Source organism: Peromyscus leucopus, chromosome 9, assembly GCF_004664715.2.
Source record: "Peromyscus leucopus breed LL Stock chromosome 9, UCI_PerLeu_2.1, whole genome shotgun sequence".
In the NCBI taxonomy this organism is placed as follows: Eukaryota; Metazoa; Chordata; class Mammalia; order Rodentia; family Cricetidae; genus Peromyscus; species Peromyscus leucopus.
In genome coordinates this window covers 62201008-62223987 of record NC_051070.1, presented here as the reverse complement: position 1 = coordinate 62223987, position 22980 = coordinate 62201008, and the positions used below count along the sequence as shown (strand labels likewise).

The following is a 22980-nucleotide window of genomic DNA, read 5'->3' as shown; positions in this document are numbered from 1 at the left end:
TGGACAAATGCACAGGGAAAGGAAAGGGAGATTTAGGGACAAATATTTGCCACATGTTCCCATGAGAGCAGAAAATGTTTGGCCTAGCTTTCACTTCTTAAAAAATAAAATCTTTTGAAATTGCTTATTTGTTTGTTTAGTGTGGATGTGTGTGTGTGTGTGTGTGTGTGTGTGTGTGTGTGTGTACCTGCACATGCGTATACTCTCATGATGGCACACTCTTAACACACAGTAGGTAGCATGTGTGCACCTGTAGGTGGTGACCAGCCGACAACCTTTGATGTTGGTCCTTAGGAACAGTTCACTTTTCATTTTTCTGAGACGTGACCTCTCATTGGTCTGGAGCTCACTGATTAGGGAACATGCCTTGGATGTTCCTCATCACCACGGTTACAGGCACACAGGTCACTGTGCCCGATTCTTTTATGCAGTTTTAGGGATTGAACTCAAGTCGTCTTGCCTCCTGGCAAGCGCTTTACTGACAGCTGTCTCCCCAGCCTCCCCTTTCAAAGTCTCTTTAAGTTCAGCCAGATCCGAGGGTAAATGGGAAGATTATTTTTTTTGAAAACGCTGAAGTGATGAAGTCAGGAGACAGGATGCCTGTTGGTCCCACCTGACTTAGCTTCAGTACGGTGGATCAGGCTCTCCTAGGGTTGGACCAAACTTAAGAACAAACCATAAATATATGTGCCAGAAAGTATGTCTTGCTTGCCTCCACCTGGAAAAGGATGGATTCCACCAGGGGGCACAATGCAGTTGTTGACGGACAGTCCAGCTGCACAGCTACAAACCTGATTTCACAGAAACCTCTCAACTCAGACCAGTCAGAGGGACAGCAGTCAGGGTAAGCTGTGCCCTTCAGGGACGGTGCCGGCTGTGGGGTAGCACTGACCATGGGAGGGTTAGGAAGGTGTGGCATAGCTTTAGAAAGGCCCTAGGAATGGATTTGGTGGTGTTTTTTTCAGTGCTGGGGTGAAACCCAGGACCTCATGCACAGTGAGCAAGCACTTGACCTTTGAACCTTTTCCCCCAGCCCTGGAGAGACTTTTAAATCAGATGGATACATGTTAGATTGGAAATTTCTGTCGTTTTTTTTTTATTCCTACATTTAATTAGCACGTCTTAATTGCACAAAGTAGTGGGTTTTGTGATGACGTTTTGCACACTTAGATGTGCTCTGATCATATTCATCTCCCATTGCCCTTTTCCAGCACCCTGCCCTCCCCATCACTGTGGATAACACAAGACAAAATTTCACTTTTGTTCAGTTATCAGAGCATGTAAAATCCGAGTCCTGCATATGTTGAAATCTTGCTTTGAATGTGAGCATACCCCTAAAGGACATCTATGGAGCTGATTGGTCTAATTAGGTTTGGTTTCATTTGTGTGAGTGCTGGTGGATCTTCTCCTGCTTACTCTCTCTGCTTGTCCATGCATCTGGGTCGCTGGTGCTCTGCTGTGACCTACATTTTTCTTGTCTGGAAGGAGAAACCCAGAAGCAGCTCCTATAAGCCTGCTGCATTTCAGGCAAATCCCACGTGACCTTGACAGCCTTAGTGAAGAGGTGAAGATGGGTCTGTTCCCTCAGATTGGTTACTAAATGCAGATAAGGCATGTTCCAAAACATTAAAATGTCAGGGATGCAGGGCAGGGTGGGGTGGGGTGAGGAGTGGGGTGGCTTTAGGGGAAGGCTCTGCAATGGTGCCAGTGTGGCATGGAGTCTTTGACATTCTAGTGAAGTCCACGGATTTAATACTTTCCATACATACAATAAAACAGAATTGCAGAGGACTTTGCAAACTTTCAAGTGCAAGAATGAGATTTTCAAAATCATGACACGGTGATTTGAGAGCTCACTGAGCTATGCGTTTGGTAACGTTCATCAGTGGGTTCGTGAGAATTAAAATTCTGATGCAGAGGCCAGGCAGTATATTGAGACACCCGCCACAATTTTCAAATGAAATACCTGTGACTCCTATTGGTGAGGCCACCGAGGATTGTGGCTGTAATTCCCACCTAAAGGGTATGTGGAACTCCAGCTGAAGATCCATGAAAATGAAGGACGCTTTTTCCAGCCACGTTCACTGACAAACAGAATCCTATTCCCGATCTCCCAAGGAGTCTGAGGGCAGAAGCAAAGGACTTGGCACCTCCAGAGAACAAGGATGGCAAACACTGAGAACCAGGGGCTCTGGATTCTCCAGAATCACCAAAGGAGCAGGGCCCCTGGAACTGAAGAAGGTCTCCGGCTGAGACCTTCAAGGCAGATCCCAGGTGTTCTCAGAGCCCCCATGAAAGATGAAGGGAACCTAGTTCTGTGTCCTTGCCAAGGGGCAGACTTGCCAAGGTCTGCTCTGGGGCTGGGGCCAGGGTCTCTAAGGAGTTAAAGTTTCCGTTCCTGGGAACTTGGCCTTTCTCCCTGAAGAGACCGGAGTTATCAATTCCAGGCTGCTGTGTGCTCCACCTGTGACATTCTTGAGATCCTATGTGTTCCCCTTGTGCAACCCTGCTTGATTAGCTTGCTGCAGGGGGAGGGTGATGCATGCCTATTTGTCTGTCTGTTTGCCATGTGTATGGTTTCCTTGTGAGCATGCCTGTGGGATTATCTTGATTAGGTTAATTGAGGTGGGGAGACCTGCTCACTGAGCGTGACATCATTTCCTGGGGTGGATCCTAGGGTGACATTATTTCCTGGGGTGGATCCTAGGCAGTACAAAAAGAATCAAGGAAGCTGAGCAAAGGCATCTGTTCCTCTCCACTTCTTAATTGTGGGTGGGTGCAATCAGAGGCATCTGTGACCCCGACTTCCCAAACTATGAGCTGAAATAAACCTATTCTTCCCTGAGCTGGTTTTGTCTGGATAGTCTATCACAGAAACAAGAAAAGAAACTAAGGCAACCCCCAAAGAGAAATGCACATTAAAATAGCATCATGACTACATATGAGCCCAACCAGAACAGTGATCAAGGAAAACAAAGTCCCCTTTCCATGGTGCTTCCTCGGTGGTCCACTGTGCCAAGATGAAGCTGAGTATCTCCTCCCGGGACACCAGCAGTTGAGGCCCAAAAAAAGATAGCAGAATCTGAAAACTTTTCGATCTCTCTTAAGATGATGATGTCTGCCGACATGTTGTCTGAAAGCCTTTAAATAAAGAAGGTAAGAAGTCCAAGACCAAGGCACCCAAGACTCAGTGTCTTGTTACTCTACATGTCCTGCAACACAGATGCCCACATGTTGCTCTGAAGAAACAACACATTAAGAAAAATGAAGAGGGGGCTGCAGAATATGCTAAACTTTTGACCAAGAAAATGAAGGAAGCCAGAGAAATGCTCCAGGAACAGGTTGCCAAAAGACCTGGACTGTCCTTGCTGAGAGCGTCTACATCTGAGTCCAGTCAAAAATGCAAGTCTTAAGTAGCAACAAATAAATGATCAGACCTTGTGGGGGGGAAAGAAAAGAAAACGATGGTGAAGATACACAGAAAGAGGAAAACACATACAGTGCTGGCAGAAATGTAAAATAGTCCAGTCACCGGAAATTAGTATGGAGGTTCCTGAAAGTAGAGTGGCCACATGATCCAGCTATACCATGCTGGAGTATATATATACCCAAAGGATCCTGTCAGCACACCACAGAGGTACTTGGACCTGTGGGGGACATTCTACATCCTTACTATAATAGACCATTTATTTCAAAAATTTTATTTGGCCGTTGGCATAAAAAGTATTAGTGGAATTAACAGTGGATACATTATAGCCAACAGTCATTACAAATAGACTTCCATAAGAGGAAACTTATGTACAAAACTATTCAGTCATCATGCATAAATCCATCAAAGGCTGAGGGCCTTATACCCAGGGAAACAGTCACAACAGGAGAATCACAGTGTATTCCTCTTACATGAGGTGCGTAGGACAGTCAAGTTCACTGAAGTAGAAAGTAGTGTGGTAGATACCAGGGCTGAGGTGGGGAGGGGAGGATGAAGACCTCCTTAAGGGGGATGGAATTTCAGTTCAAAGAGGAAAAGGCTTTGGAGATGGACTGTGGCAATGGTTCAAAAAGTACTTAACACCACTGAGCTACACACTAAAAATGACTGAGAGGGTAAATTATACACAATGTGAATTTTTACCATAGATACCAAAGCTTTCTAACATTTTTTTGCAAATATGAATTTATCCTGTGCTTGCATTTATAACATTCTTTCCTCAATGAATAATACACACACACACACACACACACACACACACACACACACACACACACACATATGGAGGAGGGCACTTACTACTTGAGTATATGGACACTTTCAAGAATGCTGATTTCCAGTTTCAAAGTCTATGTAGGGCACTGTCCTCTTCCATGAGGCTTTCATTTGTTTTAGGTGGGTAGGGACGGATAATGTCACAGAAGGTACCCCCCTCAGAGGGAAGAGTTTGTTCAAAAGCCTGGGGTGGAAAGGGGTAGTAGATGCTCAAGTCGGGGAGGCCTGTGAGGGAGAGGACTGCCAGGCACAGCCTTACCCATGGGTGCCCTGAGCACACACCGGTCATCCCATGGCTGATGCAGAAGCAGCAGAACATTTTAAACAGTGTCCCAAGAGCAGTGTCCTTCTGACTGAGTGTGATGAGTAGACCCCTACTGTCCTACGGAGCCTGAACAGAGGCAGTGGAGACGAGAGGAAGAACCATGAAACCACAACAAAGTTTAGACCCAACAGGGCTTTGGACTTGCCTCAGTAATAACCAGTTAGTTATGTGCTGAAAGCCTTGGAAGTAAAGAAGTGATGCGGGGACACGGAGCATCCGTCTACAGGCACACCTCGGTGTTTGCCATGAGAAAGTGTGTTTATGTTGGAAGCAAACTCCTTACCTAAGGTCTTCAAATGGGTCAGCTCTGACGAGGGGTGTCTCCACTGAGTGTTCAAAAAGAGCTCCTTCCGGCCCTAAACAAAGCCCAGAGATACATCAGAACAAAATACAAGGAGTGGAATCAGCCAAATTAAACAGCCAGTCCAGCCAAGAGGCTGAGCATCCCTAATCCCAGAATTCAGAGTTTTTGAGGATTGGCTTAACCATCGAGAGTAGAAAGTTCCAACCCTGACCCCATGTGATGGGCTGCAGTCACAACGCAAGCTCATGAAACCCATTCTAATATAAATGATTACCTCCAAGCTACAGCCCAAGGGAAGTCTCATCCCTCCGGTGTCTGTGCACAGGCAGATGTTCCTAATCTAAGACGTCTGGGACCTCAAACACTCTGGATCCCAAGCATTTGGTAACGGATGCTCAACCTGTTGTCTGTGTTCCTTTTTTGCCACATTTGTTCATGGGTTCAAAATTCAGGGAAGAGGGGCACAAGAGTTCCTGTACATGTTGAGGCCACCACAACAGCTTATCAACAGAGTGGGTTAATTTAAGTTATAAGTGATTTTTTTGACCCACGTTATTGCAAACTAACAGGCTGATTTTAAAACTAGAGAATGATATTAGTCATCAAAATGAAAAAAGAAATAACTCACATTGACATTGAATCCATCTTTTTTTTTCAGTAATACTAAGTTGGTGTGTGTGTGTGTGTGTGTGTGTGTGTGTGTGTAAAACAGCTGTGTCTTGTGTCATTGGTTTCTAAGGCCCAGTAGAACAGTTTAAAAGAATTCTAGCCGGGCAGTGGTGGCGCACGCCTTTAATCCCAGCACTCGGGAGGCAGAGCCAGGCGGATCTCTGTGAGTTCGAGGCCAGCCTGGGCTACCAAGTGAGTTCCAGGAAAGGCCCAAAGCTACACAGAGAAACCCTGTCTCAAAAAACCAAAAAAAAAAAAAAAAAAAAATTCTAAAAATCTGAAATAGCCCCCTTGTGTGTCTGGAACTAGCATATCTCTCTCAGTCCATTTATCAAAGAATTGATCTCAGGCAAGAATGTGCCCAGGGTGCAGCGATACATGGAGCTGGCGACACACTGTTTGTCATATCCTACATTAGCTATCATTTGAGACCAGCATTCACGTTTTAAATCTGCATGCTGTGGGGCTTCATTACCTAAGTAAACGAGCAACGTTGGCTGGAAAGTCTTGCTGTGGTTAAAGCACGGCTCCTTATCCACCTTGTGATAAAGTCATTTGTGAAGTTTGAAGTTTGCAGGTAAGGAGCAGCAGGACCACAGGCACTGAGCACGTGAGAACAAATGGGTAACCGCTGCACTGGGCACAGAGGCAACACAAATCCATCATTCAGGCTATATTCAAGGTATTGCTTACCTTAAGTTTTATGGGCTTATGCATAGAGTTTAGCAGTAGCACTTCATCTATTACACCCCCTAAGATTTATCCAGGGCTTTTGCCTGGCCTAGGTTCTGCCAGGCCAAAGCTTATTCCTGCCTAGGTACCATTCATGCTGAGACTCCACCCCGACTGGGCCCATCCCAGGTTTAGGACACACCCCTGCCTGGACCTCACCTATCACCAGGCCCCACCCTCAGTGTAGGCATACCCCATGCCTAGGGCACACCCTGGTACCAGTTTCTGCCCTGGCTTGTTTCCTATTGCTTTGATAAATGCCGTGACCAAAAGCAACATGGAAGGAAAGGGTTTCCTTAGCTTACAGTTCCAGGTCCATCACAGCCAGGAACCTGGAGGCAGGAACTGAAGGAGAGACCGTGGAAGAAAGCTGTCTACTGACTTGCTTTCCATGGTCTACTCAGCCTGTTTTCTTACACAATCCAGAATCATCTGTCCAGGAGTGGTACTGCCATGGTGGGCTGGGTCCTCCCACATCAAGTAAATGTCCTATATTCCACATATGTTGTGGAATAATCTTTGTGTACACTGTCAAGATTTGTCAATCAGATTGGTTTAATAAAAAGCTGAATAGGCAATAGCTAGCCAGAATTTTCAGGGCAGAGAGGACACTGGGAAGAAGGGCAGAGTCGCAAGGAGCTGCCAGACAAAGAGAAAACAACATGGGCAGTGCAGAATAAAGGCAATAAAGCCACAAGGCAGGAAGCAAATTAATAGAAATGGGTTAATTTAAGCTGTAAGAGCTAGTTAGAAACAAGCCTAAGCTATCTGTTGAGCTTTCATGATGTAAAACAATGAGTCTCTGTGTCATGACTTGGGAGCTGGTAGGAGAGACAGAAAAACCTGCCTGAGGACATACCTATGTGCCCACCTATGTTTTAATGAATGATAGTCATGGGAGGGTCTGCAGTAAGCTTTGAGCACTAGACTGATTACAGTGGTGAAGGTGGGAGATGGTTCTTGGAGTAGAGTCCAATAACCATGGAGTTCATAGACAGAGCCCAGTACTGGGTGGCTTCAAGTGGCTCCATTCTTCCTGTCAGGTTCCTTTTAGACTCCTCCAATACACAGAATTCAATGTTAACAGTTCTAATTGAATAGTGGATGTGCACACACAGACACTTGTTAAATTACTGCATCTTTGCTGCCCAATATTTACTAAGGTCAATTCCATATATTCATTGAGCATTTGTGGACTGTCACAGGCTTTTCAGATGATGTAAAATAATGCCATTGTTCCCATCACGGCCACACTGCATGGCATCTGTACATCCTCCCACTCTATTCACAATGCGAACAATTCAAATTGCTTCTTGCCTTGAATCCCTCACTACCCCCTTGAAAATGCTCTTTCTAAGATAGTAGTAACCTCCATGATGATGTCCAAGGAAAATTTCCCGGACTCAAATTCTGGAACATCAGCTCTTCCGGCACCAGGAAAATGGCTACTGATATAATCCTGCCCCCACGCTGTCTCTCCACTCTCCCACTTGGGGCCTCACGGGCATTCTCATAGCTCAGATGGCGTGTGATGCTCACATGTGCTCACTCAAGGCTTCTGTTCCGAGTGTCCATGGATGCACAGTCAATAGCTGAGGTGACATCCTCATGGCTGATCCTCAACATAAGAATTATCTGCGGGCTGCCTCTGCTGTGTGGTGTTTTCTCTTGCCCTGGGTTTCTCCATCATCCACAGAACAACATTGTTACCCACCCAACAAGCATCTCCTTTGATTCTTTCCCCAGATGCTTGCCACCCACTTGAACCCTGACAGAGCGTCTTATCTCAGACCTTAATTGGGAGTGACCCACTTCCTCCAGAACACTGCCACCATCTCGGCAGGCCACCATCCTACTTGGCTCTATGCTTTGATTCTTGCCTCTAAACAATCTATTTTCCCTATAATGATGAGACTGGCCTTAAAATGTATGATGGATTTGTTGTGACTTTTCTTGGGAGCTACATTTCTCTCTGTCCCAATGACATATCAAAGAAATCATTCCATCCAAGTCTAGCTTGGTGAACCACTGAGTCTCCTGAAGCTATTTACAGGAGTATGGATAAAGGGTTAGTTACAGGAGCATGGTTGACTCATCGACAGTTACCCCACTAAGGAGTCTCTCTTTCTAACAACTGTAAATCATTAATCCGCCCAATCTTGTGGGTCTCTCTCGTGGGTGACTGTAGCTGTTCTAATTTCAGTGGTACCCAGAGGTCAGAGTTCTACAACATGAGTCAAGGCACACCACCGTCCAGGAAATTCAACATCTTTGCATTGCACCGAAGAGAGATCCTCACTGCAGCCAGTATGGAGTATGTGATTGTGTTCTTTCTCTCTCATCATACACTACCTGACACAAAAACACAAAATGATGCAAACAGAGCAGCCGTGAAGTTGCTGTGACACGGGGAAGCCCAAACAGAGCAATTGCCAAACTAAATAAAAATAAATAAGATGAGGAGACTATGGCAGAGCCTAGTCTGCTTAACTGGCAGTGCCAGGGCCCCTTACGTAGATGTTTGCAGAGAAAGTCACCCAGAAGGGCAGGGTGCACCCAAAGGCAAACGTCAGAGCTCCGGCACTCAGGAAAAGCTGGCGTCAGTGTGAGTCAACCTGGAGGTGCACCCTCCAGCTTCCCATGTGACATCTGTGTGTCCGTGAGTCCTAAGCCACTGCAGGGGAGTCCTTATTCCTTTCAGCAGAAAGACGACTGCCTGTGCCTGTGGCTGGTCCGCTGTCAGCCATACCACCAAGTGTCTGTGCCTTTGGATATGGACCTGATGGGCATGGTGATCCAGACACATCTGTTTTCATATTTTTTTTAGTGAACCCTGGACTTTCACAGGAAGTAGTAGAGAAAAGCTGCCATGAGAATTTGTCTTGAAAAGTTAAGGTTTATGAAAATATCCTACTAAATTTTCTATTTAACAAAACATGGTCATAACTATAGTCACTATGAATAGAAAAGAAATGGAGATGAAATCAAGTTTTGACTTTTGGTGAAAACCTTCTCAGCATGCTTATAATTGCATGACAGTTTTATTTAGTTTTCCTGTGTACAGCCCATCTATACTCCAACACTACCCACCTCAAATGGTAATAGTACTAAGGTTGAGGAATTCTGAACTAGACAATAAATATAGAGAGACACCCAGAGGAGAAATGCCAGAATTGTGGAATTTTCTACAATTTGTCAGAGTTGGGTAAAGCCGAGGACACATTAGAAAGCTCAACAAGCTCAGGTCTGGTCATTAACTCCCCACTCATGGTTACTATGGCAACAAGAACCTCGATATTGTAATGACAGGGAAGGAACGCAGCTGTTAGAGGTGAGGTTCACATATCCTAGTTAGCATCACTGGAGACAAGGAGGAGTTTGGGAGAAATTAGTGCCTGAGATGAAAGCATGGGCACAGATTGCCTCAAGAGGATAGCTTGAAGGTTGTGCTGGAGAATGCATTTGTATGTGATTGACCAGACTGTGACTCTGGTCAGGTTACTATGGGGACGAGGTTCTCAATGTGGCCCCTGGCATCCCCTAGGAATTGGTTAGAAATGAAACCTTCAGTCTTATGCCAAGCCTACTTGTTGATGGTTTGGATGTGAGATGCCCTCCCAGGCTCATGCATTTCCCAGGCACAGCTTGGAGAGGTTGTGGATTCTTAGGAGGTTGGCCCAGCAGGAGAAGGTAGGTTACCAGGGCAGACCTTGACGATTATTGCTCGTCTAATCTCTGGTCTGAGTTCTCTCTGTTTGCTGACCCTCTGGGATGTGTAAAGTCGGTCCATCAGCTCTCTCTTCGCACAGCAAGCATGTTCAGCCTCCACGCCTTCTCTCCCACAATGGTCCACATCTCCTAAATTGTGAGCCCAGACAAGCCTTTCCTCCGTTTTTGTCACAGGGACAAGAAAAGTAACCCATGCACTACCCAGCCAGAGACTCTAAGGTTGAATACAATAAATACGGACATAACAACCACCCCCTCCGAGGTGGTTCTGATGCACACGGGTAACTTATACTGCAACTGCTCATCAGGTTTCTCATCTGCTTCCCTTATAATGCCATAATCTGAAAGAAACCCCGGGCTAGGGAATGGTTCATCCTCTGTGATGGATGGCTTGGGTTTGATGGAATCCAAGTTTCTGTTTATACTCTTTTCTCTACACCCTGCAACACAATGGTACTTTCCCAAGGGCTATGCTGACTTTGCACACATTAATTTGATCCACCATCAGGAACAGATTAGTGGTACCAACTTGCTCTTGCACATCAGGAGACAGACCTACTGACAACTTGCATGCAGTGAGTACAGAAAGAGCATTAAGGTCAAGAAAGCCAACGTGTCCTATACAGGTGGCCCTCAACTCATAATGGTGGTATGTTTCTATAACCATGTCATAAACTGATAATATCCCAAGTGGAAGATAACATCTACCTGACTATCAACCATGCCATCTCAGCAGCACAGCCCACTGTAGAGTGAGGCGGTTCAATTGTATGTGATCCAAGGATTGAGTAGGAGGTGTAGTATTGGCCACTGTAGCTGTCCAGCCATGAGGATGGGATGATGTAATGGTAGTCCAAGAAAGTAAGCACATTAAAAATTCCAGTTGGTGCCTACTAATGCGTGTTGTGTCTCCATCATTACAAGGCAGATGAGGTAAACCATCACAAGTCAGAGACCATATGTACTTTGAGCCAGTGGATTCTATGTCAGATACTTAACTACTTGCTTTTTTACTTACTAAGCAGTAAGAGAGAGAGAGAGAGAGAGAGAGAGAGAGAGAGAGAGAGAGAGAGAGAGACAGAGAGACAGAGAGAGAGAGAGAGAGAGACAGAGAGAGAGAGAGAGAGACAGAGAGAGAGAGACAGAGAGAGAGAGGAAACAGGTCTCACCATTTAGCCCACATCTTGAATTCATGATCTTCAGCCTCTGTCTCCTGATGTTTGGACTGCAGGCACATGCTCCCCCCCCCCCCTTCAATTTCTTATCTTGGCTTTCCTAGTGTCTTTTAGAAAGAAAGGAAGCTGCTGCTTCCTTGGCATAGTCTGCAACATTAGGTCACCACTTTCGAGCATGCTTGGAAGTAATGCACAAATCACATAAAATTGTATATCAGGGGTTGAGCCTATTTTCTGGCAACACTGTGCGTCTTTTGATTAGTGCAGAAAAATTCCAGAAGTGGCTTAAACACACCTGTCTCCTTGTACCTCTAGACTTCCAGAAACATAGCAAGCAAGTTTACAACAGGTTCTGAAAATGTTTTTCATAGATTTTTTTTTATACTGAAGGTGAAACTGATGAGAGTTCGAATCCACTTTTGAATCAGCCAGAGGAAAAGTGGATGTTTTGTAGACACATGGGGTATTCAAGTATCTGGCATCATGGGGACAAAACAGATATGTAAACTACACAGAGAGGTCAAAGCTGTTGGCTACAGTGACTAGAAAAGAGATAAAGGAGAAAGACGAAGGTGGGCAAAGCTGTGTGAGGAAGGCATCTCCTTCAGACGCAAACAGAATGTCAAAGAAAATGGCAGGAAGGTGAATCAACAGCCAGATACTGTTCCTTAGCCGAGTGCAGAGCAGAGCTATGGATGCGCTGCGCGGGCTGTCCCCACGTACCCGTGACTCGCAGTCTGCCCGTGCCGACCACCACACCCTGCTCCTCGGCGGTGAACAGCGGCTTGCCGTTCTCAGAGCTGATCTGAAAGCGCTGGTTCTGGACTTCTACCATTTCGGCACCTGAAGGGCCAATCAGCACAGGGTATTAGACATTTACTGTAAGCAGCGTGGATTCCCTGTTTTCACAACTGCTGGGTCACTACCGAACCACGGGATATGACTGGCTTCCACAGGCACACTATGGCATGCATCTCCCCACCCCTACCACAATAATATACATAAACTTGAAGAAATGGTTTGGGTGGCTGATGTAGTTAGGAATTAAAGCCCTCAGTTTGTTAAATTTTCTTTTTCTTATGAAAAGGCAGTTTTTCTTTTAGATAATTATATATATATATATATATATATATATATATATTATATAAATATATATATTTCTACCCAGAGATCCAGGGTCACTAGCATCTCATATATATGTTATATTAATATTGACTCTTATTGAATGAAATGTGGCATTTTGTGATGAAAAAATTATGGAAAGATAGAGGGAAGGCCTTGCACATGGTCCACTCACTTCCATGAAAACAAAGTCGGGTAAGATGGAGGGTCATCGGGTGAGAACGAGGGTCAAGGGACTCCCGGCTCCCCACAGGCAATGAAAAGGGGGAACGGAGCAGAGGCTGAGGAAGAAGCTACAGTGACTGTTAGGGGTCCAGGGTCATTCAGAGACCCACCAGTCTGACCATGAATACATTTTAACAAAGAGGAGGCTTTCCTGTATATACTGGCACCAGGCCTACAACCAGGACTAAGAATCCCCATATGCTCCACCAGCCAAGTCAGCCACGTCAGTCAGGGATTTGTAATGGCAAAGGCCACTAAGTTATGGTTCTGTTGAGCCAAACAAGCTTTCCTTTATAGCAGCAGGAACAGCGGTTGACCTTGTGACCTATAACCTTGTATAAACAATAGTTTTGTTAAAATTGTACAAGACCGGGCAATTACAAAAATCGACCCTTAACAGCCCTTAATGTCTGGAAATTCAATTTTGCTTTATAGTTCTCTTAAGCACAGTAGTTTTACACTCTTAAACATGAAGTTAGCCATCACAGGACCAGAACCATGTTTGTTCTGAGGTGTCTCTGCAAGTCACAGCAACATGGTGCATACTCCATCCTTACATACATCCATTGAGAAATTAAGTTCTCCTTCATTTTAAATTCCTGTGGATCATTTTTACTGCTTTCCAAAATGTGTTGCCTTTCAGCTTTAAAAAGGTGTGTGTGTGTGTGTGTGTGTGTGTGTGTGTGTGTGTGTGTGTGTGTGCCTGTGCATACACACCATGTGTGTGAGTTCCCAAAGAGGCCAGACAAGAGAATAGGATGCCCTGGGGCTGGAGTTGCAAGCAGTTGTGAGCCACTTGATACAGATGCTGGCAACCAAACACACGTCCTCTGCAGGAGCAGCAAGTGCTCTTAGGCACTGAGCTGTTCTCCAGCTCCCTTTCAAGGTTTAAACATAAAGGATCATCGCCCGCATGATCCCAGGAATGAGAAACACACTCATCTATTATGTCGTTCCATTAGCTCTGTTTTTTGTTTTGTTTTTCCTAAAAGCATGCATCATGGCCTCAGTGGTTTTCCTCCCATAACATTCCTTGCACCTGGATTCTGGAGACAATGTGGAGTGAGAATATTCTTCTCCTTATTTGTGAGAGTGAAAATAGACTCATTTTTCTTTTCTTCCCCACAGACCCTCTTTAGCCGATCTTTCTGAACATTGCTAGTCTCGTCTTCCTGTCAAACCTGGAATTCTTGGGTGAAGGTACCTGACTGGTTTCCTGGTCCATCTGTGGTACGCCCTGCAATGTGGGCATTTCCGTGTGGGGCTTACTGAGCAGCACTGAATTTGTCCCCTTTTTATAAGGTAGTTTCTGGAACCCTTCCTGGGTTAGACTTCTCCTGGGGCTGAGGACGGTGGTCCGTCTGGGAGGGTGCTGGCCAGCCTCTCGGCAAGCTCTTGCTTCTCCGTGGAAGAATGAGGCATCTCCACAGATCCACTGGAGCCTCCCACCCTGCCCCAGCACTGGTACGCTCATCATTCTCCGCCTTTCTCAGATTCCAGAATTTCCCCTTCCGTGATGCAATGCTTAGCATCCCATTCTCCATGTTTGGCACTCTCCCTTCTACAAAAGCCTCAGTAGTTTAGTCTCAGAATTTGTTCTGTGACCTCTGGGATTTGGTGCTCAGAAGAGTGGGCTCCAAGTTCTAGCAGGTGCCATCATGTGCTGGCGTGTTTTCCCATGGGCCAGTCTTGGAAAGGGCATTGGTTATTTGTCTTGTTGCTGAGACAAAATGCCTTGACAGAAGCCATCTGAGGAAGGGTTTGTTCCGGTTTCTGGTTCTAGGAGATTGTGGCAGGAAAGGTCTGGGGCAGGAGCAAGAGCCAATGGTCACATCGCCTCAGTGGGCAGGAAGTAGAGAGTGAACAGGAAGTGGGGCTTAGCTGTAAAATCCCAAGTCCCACCCACAGTGACCCACTTTTTCCAATGAGACTTCCTAAGGCTGCGACCTTTAACACAGTTCCTCATGTTGTAGTGACCCCCAACCATAAAAATTATTTTCATTGCTACTTCATAACTGTAATCTTGCTACTATTATGAATCATAATGTAAATATGTATGTTTTCTGATGATCTTAGGTGGCCCCTGTGCCAAAAGGAAACTCCTTGTCATAGGAAACAAAATGGCTACCTATAGTGCCTATTGGCATATCAGGAAAGATACCTGTTAAAACCAAGTAGACCCAGATATAGCAACAGATAGAATAATCAGCTGAAATAGTTCTGCAATATGATAGGGTACTTGGCCTGCTCTATGTAGAACAAGGAGGTATTATGTGACTTTAACAGAAATTGTTGTTTCTATGCAAATCACTCAGGAACCTTGCAAAAAAAGGGGGGGGACCCAAGATGAAAAATGACTAGTGTCCATTCTCACAGCAGCTCTGATGTCGACCATCACAGAGCCTTTGGCCCTCCTGGTTCTGCTAATTACTTTTGGCCTTTGCTCATTAATGCCTTAACTAGATACATAAGTTTCCAGTTGGGTGCTATTAAACTGATAGTTATTAGATCTCAGTATGTATAGGTACCCACTACAGAGTCAAGGATTTGACTCATGATACAACACAAGGGGAAAATGTGAGCGCTCAAGTTATGTTTCAAGTTTAAATTACTATACTTAAGGGATCTGTAAAACAAAAATGCCTCTAACCTGTAAACTCCACTTGCCCAAGGACAGATAACTTCTTGTTCATGTAAAATAATATGGCATGTGTTTTCACTTTTGTAAACAAGTTTGGTTGCCCAACTACACACATAGGTGAGAGGTATGTAGGCCGGAAGTAGGGCAGGATGTATGCTTGCCCCCTGCTGGATGAAGGTGGGAAGTACAAAACCTTGTGGATTTTTGCACCCTACTAGCCTAATTCAGCCCCATTCTCTGGGAATCCTGGGTATGGACCTGGCCAGTGTCCATCGTCCTGGCCAGTGTTTAATAAAGATGCTTTAATGAGATAACTGTGGATTTGGTCTTTCTCCTCACTATTTTCAGGTTTAACACTATCCCCTCTCCACATACAAACCTTCACACCGCCCCTCTGCCTCTCAGTGCTAACTGTTCTCTATGCACAATGTGAAAGGTAGAAAGTTCATGTTTTATTACTTATAAATAAGCTTGCAATTCTTTAGAAGAAACTCCCTCTGGTCACCACCCTCCGTGAACTTGATATAAGATTGTTGGACTCACCCACTTTCACCCTGCCTGTGACATCCCCTTCTGAGTTGCGAGCACTGACTGTCACATTCTGAGTTGACTGCAGAAGCAGAGATGAGTCCTGGAAAGGATTTTCAAAATTAGCAAAGTATACCTTTATGTTTGTATATAATTTACATTTATATTTTCTACATTAGATCCTATACACTTGCAGCAAAAACATTTAAGTAACCAGAACTATATTATGTTTAGGATATAAATGCACTGGCTTTTAAGAAAAGATTATAATAATCCTTTGAGTTTATGATGTTTGAAAATACTGCTCTTAACATGTTGATTAGTTCTCAAGGAAAATAGGTTCTAATTAGTGTTTTATCTTTGCCAAGACATTCACAGTCTTTGTTGTCATTGTTATTTATGTTCAAGGCATTTGAGGGGTATAAATCAGAGAATGGTTAGCTATTCTACAAGAAACACCACACTGCTTATTTTCAAAATGTGAAGGTTTTTCCCAATAAAAAGAAAAAGCCTAACACAGAAAAAGGCAAATCTTGTAGGACTCCTCAGCTGTGTGGTCTGAAGAAGCCAGTCACTTAGAAGGTAGGGAGGATGGAGGAGGCTGAAGGTGGGGTGAGAGGGTTGAGGAGGTCATTAGTGGGTATGAGTTACAGTTCATCAGGGACAGGAAGATGCTGGGGAGTCCTAGGAAGCAGCAGGGACCATCGTTAACAGTGATGCACTGCATATTTCAAAGGCTAGAAGACATCGCTTTTAATGTTTCCTCAGTAAAGAAAGGCTAAACTTTGGAGGAAATATGTTTGACCTCATTTAAACATTACCCAATATATGTATGCATTGGAACATCCCAGGGTACTCATTAATATGTAAGTTTTGGGTGGGTAAGATATCTCAGTAGATAAAAGCTTGTCATGTAAGCCTGATGACTTGACTTCAATCCTTGTATCCCATCACAGAGGGAGAGAAACAACTTTCAAAAGTTGTCTTCTGTGTGAGCGCGCGCAAACTGTGCAAACTCAATTCCTCAAGCTTGTGAAGTTGGCACTTTACCAACTGAGCCATCCCCGAGCCCCATTACTCTTGAGGGTGCTACACAGCCAGAGTCAGAGGCAAGAGCACACGCTGAATTACATTCGTGAGAAGACATTCTTTCAGCTCAGCACTGCAGATCACTGTTGAATGGCAAACTCTTCAGATGGATGACGTAGCTCACTCGCTAGGATATTATAGAGAACTGCTCCCCAGAAAAGCAGAACTACCATAATAGGCACACACAGGTTTCTCAGGGGAGATCTGTTCTGCACACGTTTCTGTTGGGAAGTCATATTTGTTACAAACTGCTGCAGAGCTCTGTTCACTTCATGGTTCCTATAGTTCTATGTCCTGATTGACATTGATGTCACATTGTGAACCTTTAATGTGTGACCGGTTGTCTGGCTTTCTTTCTAATTGTACTCCCTGTTCTTCTTAAAGCATTCTGGAAATGACAGCCTGGTAAAATATGACTGAAAGCCGTTCATTCTGGAAGGTCCCATTGGCTATGATCTATTTCCCTGGCTTTAGTCACCAGGTCCTACTGTCTGTTGTCTCCCTAAATACAGGGAGGGATAGACCAACATGACTTGGGGAGAATAAGATCTCATATTTTAATTTATTCATGCCTGACTTTCTCACTAACAAAAACTTGTGCTAACTTTCCTTGTCCTCACACAACAGTGTCCATAACACTTGTAAATGCCACTAGGGTTAATGCAAGTGTACTGCCGGAAAAACTTCACATCTGGCCCATGCATGAATCAGTCTGAATTACAGCTCATCTGAATGCCCCTTCTGCCAGCAAGATTTCTAGAAACAATACAACACAACCATGGTGAGACTTCCCCTTTGCTCTGTCCTCCTTAGGACCTCCCTTTGTGTCAGGACTGGGACTCTCCTGCTGAGTCATTCTGCTGCTGGTAGGAGACCCTGGTGAACGTCCTGATGGTTCCTTTAGGATATCTATACGTCAGTCTCTGTGATCCTTTTCTTAAGTTCCATGGAGGCGAGGCAAGGCAAGTCTCGGTTTGCTTTTCAAGTTCATGATTATTTCATAGTGACTGATTTGGTTCTGCTTATGATGAATCTCAGTCTCACAAATCTCTAGGACAAGTAAGGCAGAATGTCTCTATGACAGGAATTTCTCCAGAGCCCCCCAGAGAGCTCTGACTGCTCTGAATCAAGTCTGTTTAAGCTGCTTGCACCAATGTGTAACAGGCTTTCTTTTGGGCCACCACCAGCTCCCAAATCATGACATAGAGACTTATGATTAGTTATGAATGCTTGGCCTTAGCTTAGGCTCATTTCTTGCTAGTTCTTATAACTTATTTTAACCTGTTTCTCTTCATCAGTGTTTGCCTTGGGGCTTTTTATCTTTCTTCCCTTCTGTATATCCTACTCCGTGTCTTGCTGGCTGGTAGATGATTGGCTGACTGGCCCCAGATGTCTCCCTCTCTTTCTCCCTTGTTCTCTTCTCTCTTGCCCAGCCCAGATTCCTCTTCCTCCTTGTTCTCTCTGCCTGCCATTCCTGCCCATCCCTCTACTGCCTAGCTATTGGCCATTCAGCTTTTTATTAGACCAATCAGGTGCCTTAGGCAGGCAAGGTGAAACAGCAACACATCTTTACGTAATTAAACAAATGTAACACATCTTTACTTAGTTAAACAAATATTCTACAACATCAATGATAGTCAATTGTTCTGAGTTAAGATTTTTAATTATGAATTATGTTTTTTTCTATGGAGTAAAATTGCTGAGGCTACTAAACTCAGAGCTGAAGCATTAAAGAATAAAATCTTCATAGCACATATTCTGTAAAGTAAGGTCTACTGCCCAGGAACACATCGTTAGATAGGACATACCATGAATGTATTAGATAGGACCTACCATAAATGTGTAGATAGGACATAGCATGAATGTGTTACATAGGATATACCATGAATTGTTACATAGGACATGCCACAAATGTGTTACATAGGATGTACCACGAATGTGTTAGATAGAACATATCATGAATGTGTTACATAGGACATAGCATGAATGTGTTACATAGGATATACCATGGATGTGTTAGATAGGACATACCATGAATTGCTGTGCTTAACCGTTACTTATTTTTCACAAATCATGTGACACACAGCCTTCTTACCACTCTGGAGCGTATTTCTTTGACATACAGTGGAAATAAAAACTCAGATTCCCCTTCCAGGCGAAGTCCATCTTGTGTTACATGCAAATGACCCATTCCTATCTGTTAAAGAAAAAGAGACATGAAATTTCCCATTGTTTTATTTTTTGCTTCTCTTGGATTAACTAAAATTACACATGAATCTCCATATATTCCTTTCATTTTTCTGTATTTCTCTTAAATGTCTACCTGAAACTTTAAGTATTTATATTTAATATTCATTTAAAAAACATTTTGAAAGTACAAAGGTCTATTTGGGAGAGGCATATAAGATTTAACAAATCATTTTATAATAAACATCTAAGACCCCATGCCCATATAAAATCTTGTTATTACTGAATTTCTTTTATTTTAAAGACATTGATTGATGGACTGCATGTAGGCACATATATACCACAGTGTCTGTGTAGAGGTTAGAGGACAACTTTCAGGAATTGGTTCTCTCCCTTGGCCTTGTGAGTCCCAGGAATCCAATACAACTTGCCAGGCTTAGTAGCAAGTCCCTTTGTGTGGGGAACAGAGGAAGCTGCCAAGTTGCTCCAGGAACCTTCTAAGCACAGTAACACAAGGCCGATTGGAGAACACCTTACCACAGTGGGTCTCAACCTTTCTAATGCTGCAGCCCTTTAATACAGTCCCTCATGTTGTGGTGACCCCCAACCATAAAGTTATTTCTTTGTTACTTCATTGCTATAATTTCACTACTGCTATGAGCCATAATGTAAATATCTGATATGCAGGATGTCTGATATGTGACCCTGTAAAAGGGTTACTTGATGCTCAAAGGGGTGGAGATTCACAGTTTGAGAACTGCTGCCTTACAGGAATCCCTACAACAGGGGTAAAAGTTCTTACAAACCCACCTAGAATAGTCCTTTCCATGAATTCAAAATCATCTGATTTGAAGCCCTAATTACACCTGCAGACTCCTCCATGGTATATTTTTCAGGTAACTGAAGGAATGCTGCTCCATCACCTTCACCATCTCTTATTGGATGGAGGAAACCATAGACCAGCCTACACTCAAGGGCGGGGCTACAGGGACTGTAACCCAGTGGGTGGACATCATGGAGACATCTTAGAATTCTGTCAAGTAGGTTATTAAGAAGGAAATAAAGGCATTTAGAAGAAAACATTTGTAACAATACAAAGGTATTTAGTGACTATTATGATAATACCAACATAGAAGAGGCTCTGGCTTGACATGTTTTGCAGACATGGAAGGACCAGGCTGCCTCCTACTGTGGCAGTCTTGGAGAACATGATTCAGGCTCTGCACTGGGCTCCATCACATGTTTCCCACCAGCATGCTCATTGAAGAGAATGGGTCTCAATCGAAATATCTAGGGTGAAAAATGCATCTTGGGTTTCTGGAGCAGTTTTGCTTATTCTGGGTCTCAAGCTCAGGAAGATGAGCTAAGTCTTGAAGGAAATAATATGGAGCTCCTTTATAATTTCAATTGCTTTGACTCAGCAAATAGCATCATTAAAACCAAGTCCATCAGGGAACTTATGATGGCATCCATGTTGGGGTATAGGATCTGAGTTATCCAGGGGTGGGAAAGGATACTGCTTTAGACCAGTTCGTGATATTGTAGCACTGAGGCAAAAGATTTTAATTTAAAGGAGATTTTGAAAGTTGTGCATGGGATTTTAGGGAAAAAAAACACAGAGGTGATTGGGGGTGTGGGTGCTGGGCATTGACTTCAGGTTTCATGCATGTTGGATTCGTGCTCTTCACTGAGCTGGACTCCCATGACAAACACAGACATTTCGGCTTTTTGAGACAGTCTTATGTAGTTGATGGTGTCCTTGAACTCACTATACACCCAAGGATTACTTTGAGCTCCACATCCTCCTGCCTCTCCCAGCTGGGTTCTAGGATTAAGCATGTGCACCACCATGCCTGGCTCAGATGTAGTATCTGGATGCCCTCCCAGGATCACCATGCATTCATCAAGAGCCAAAGGTCAACTGTATATCTACATCCTTTTCTGAGTTTTTTAATTCTTTCCAAGTGATAGCACCTCAGATTAAAATAAAAATCATCAAGTTGTTATCTATTTCCATTCCCTCAAACCCAATGAAGAATCACCAACTACTTAACAACAAACACTTATCTAAGGAAATGCCCACAGAGGCCTCTAAAAACTCTGCACTCAACTGCCCAATGATAAATTCTTAATTGCATGGTCCTTGGTAGCAGATCTTCAACTTCTGCATACTAATGGAAATTAGCTTCAAATCCATGTAAGAATGGAGTTCTCAGCCTCTTAGAAAGGGTAGTGCCAACTATTACAACAATAAATAACAAACACAACTAGCCAACAGAGTATTTTATAGAAATATAAACTTAACCACACTTGCCATTATAAATTCTGTTTTACTTGTACCCCTTTCCCAAATAAAATTGCTCCCTGGATTTAATTTTCAAGGTTAATATAGCTAGCAGTATCATTAATCTTATTTTGCTATAGTTATAGTCACTGAATGCTGTAAAATAATCATGTGTGGGAAAATATCAATAATTATAAAATTTTAAAGGTTTCTGCTGTAAGAAGACATTGTCTTACACTAGTGTGTGTGTGTGTGTGTGTGTGTGTGTGTGTGTGTGTGTTTGTAGTGAGGGGATGGGCATGAGGGCTGAACTCAGCTAGGCAAGCACAGTACCACTGAGCTGCAACCCTGGGCACACACTGATTTATTTTTTAATCCCCATTTTTCTAATTGGTTTATCTTTTATATTAATTACCATGATATATATATATATATATATATATATATATATATATATATATAAATATATCCAGAATCTCAATGCTCAACAACATTAGTTGTTAGAATTTCCCAAGTATTTACAGCCAACAGTAATTGTGTGCATTGGTCTTATATGAAGTTTTTTGTTTTTTGTTTTTTTTTTGTTGCTTTGTTTTTTGTTTGTTTGTTTTTGTTTTTCGAGACAGGGTTTCTCTGCATAGCTTTGGCACTTTTCCTGGAACTCACACTCCATAGCCCAGGCTGGCCTTGAACTCACAGAGATCTGCCTGCCTCTGCCTTCCGCGTGCTGGGATTAAAGGTGTGCGCCACCACCGCCCAGCATGAAGTTTTAATTCTAAGAATTGAACGTGTTAGATGCTGTGATTTGGGTCCTTCATAATCGAAGCTAGGCAGAAACTGGCTCGTCCTCACTAGATCCCATTCACTTCTCACTGCTACTGTGTTCATCTCTCCTAGACTTTTTGTCTTTTTCAACCTCCATTGCTCTTTATTATTCTGTTTTCAATTTATGACCTCATTCTGGTTAGTTTCTTATCACCTTGACACAAGCTAGAGTTGTCTGAGAGGAGGAAGCCTCAACTGAGAATCTACCTCCACAAGATTGGGCTGTAGGCAAGCCTGTGGGGCATTTTCTTAATCAGTGATTGATATGGGAGGTCCCACCCATTGTGGGCGGTGCCAGCTCTGGAAGGTGGCCCTGGTTGGTATAAGAAGACAGACTGAAGAAACCATGGGGAGCAAGCCAGTTGGCAGCCCTCCTCCGTGGCCTCTGCCTCAGCTCCTGCCTCTTGGTTCCTGCCTTGACTTCCTGCCCTGACTTCCCTCAGTGATGGAGTGTGACCTGTGAGTTTTAAGATGAATCAAAACCTTTCTTCCCAAGTTGCTTTCAGTCATGGTGTTTTATCACAGCAATAAAGCCTCACTAAGACAGACTTCCTTTTGATTTCTCTTTGATTTTGTCTTGGTACTATGGATTTTTTTTTTTTTCTTTAGTAGTCTCATTCTGTAGCTCTGGCTTGTCTTGAATTCTTGACCCTCCAGGCTTGCAGCCCTAGGATTATTAACCTGCACCCCCTTCCTCAAAAGATCTCTAGCTGTGGTGTGTGTGTGTGTGTGCGCGCGCGCGTGCGCGCGCACGTGCGCGCGTGTGCTTTGCTGGGGATCAATCAGGCCTTTGAACACATCAGGTAATGCTTTACTTTTGAGTTATGGCCCAGCCATCCCTTAATTACTATTCATTAACTTACCCTCTTTTTCCTCTGATG

General features: G+C 43.8%; 1 protein-coding gene across 2 annotated transcripts in view; it reads right to left on the bottom strand.

Moving 5' to 3' along the window:
• The window catches only part of Sgcg (sarcoglycan gamma), a 68994-nt gene that overhangs the window by 5570 nt on the left and 40444 nt on the right, over window positions 1–22980 (bottom strand). For both annotated transcript variants that reach the window (XM_037208479.1, XM_028870353.2), the window contains exons 3-6: window positions 18899–19000; window positions 15730–15817; window positions 11922–12041; window positions 4873–4945 (exon numbers count right to left, since the gene is read on the bottom strand). In XM_037208479.1, the coding sequence (XP_037064374.1) occupies window positions 4873–4945; window positions 11922–12041; window positions 15730–15817; window positions 18899–19000 (383 nt within the window). The remainder of the gene's footprint in view (window positions 1–4872; window positions 4946–11921; window positions 12042–15729; window positions 15818–18898; window positions 19001–22980) is intronic.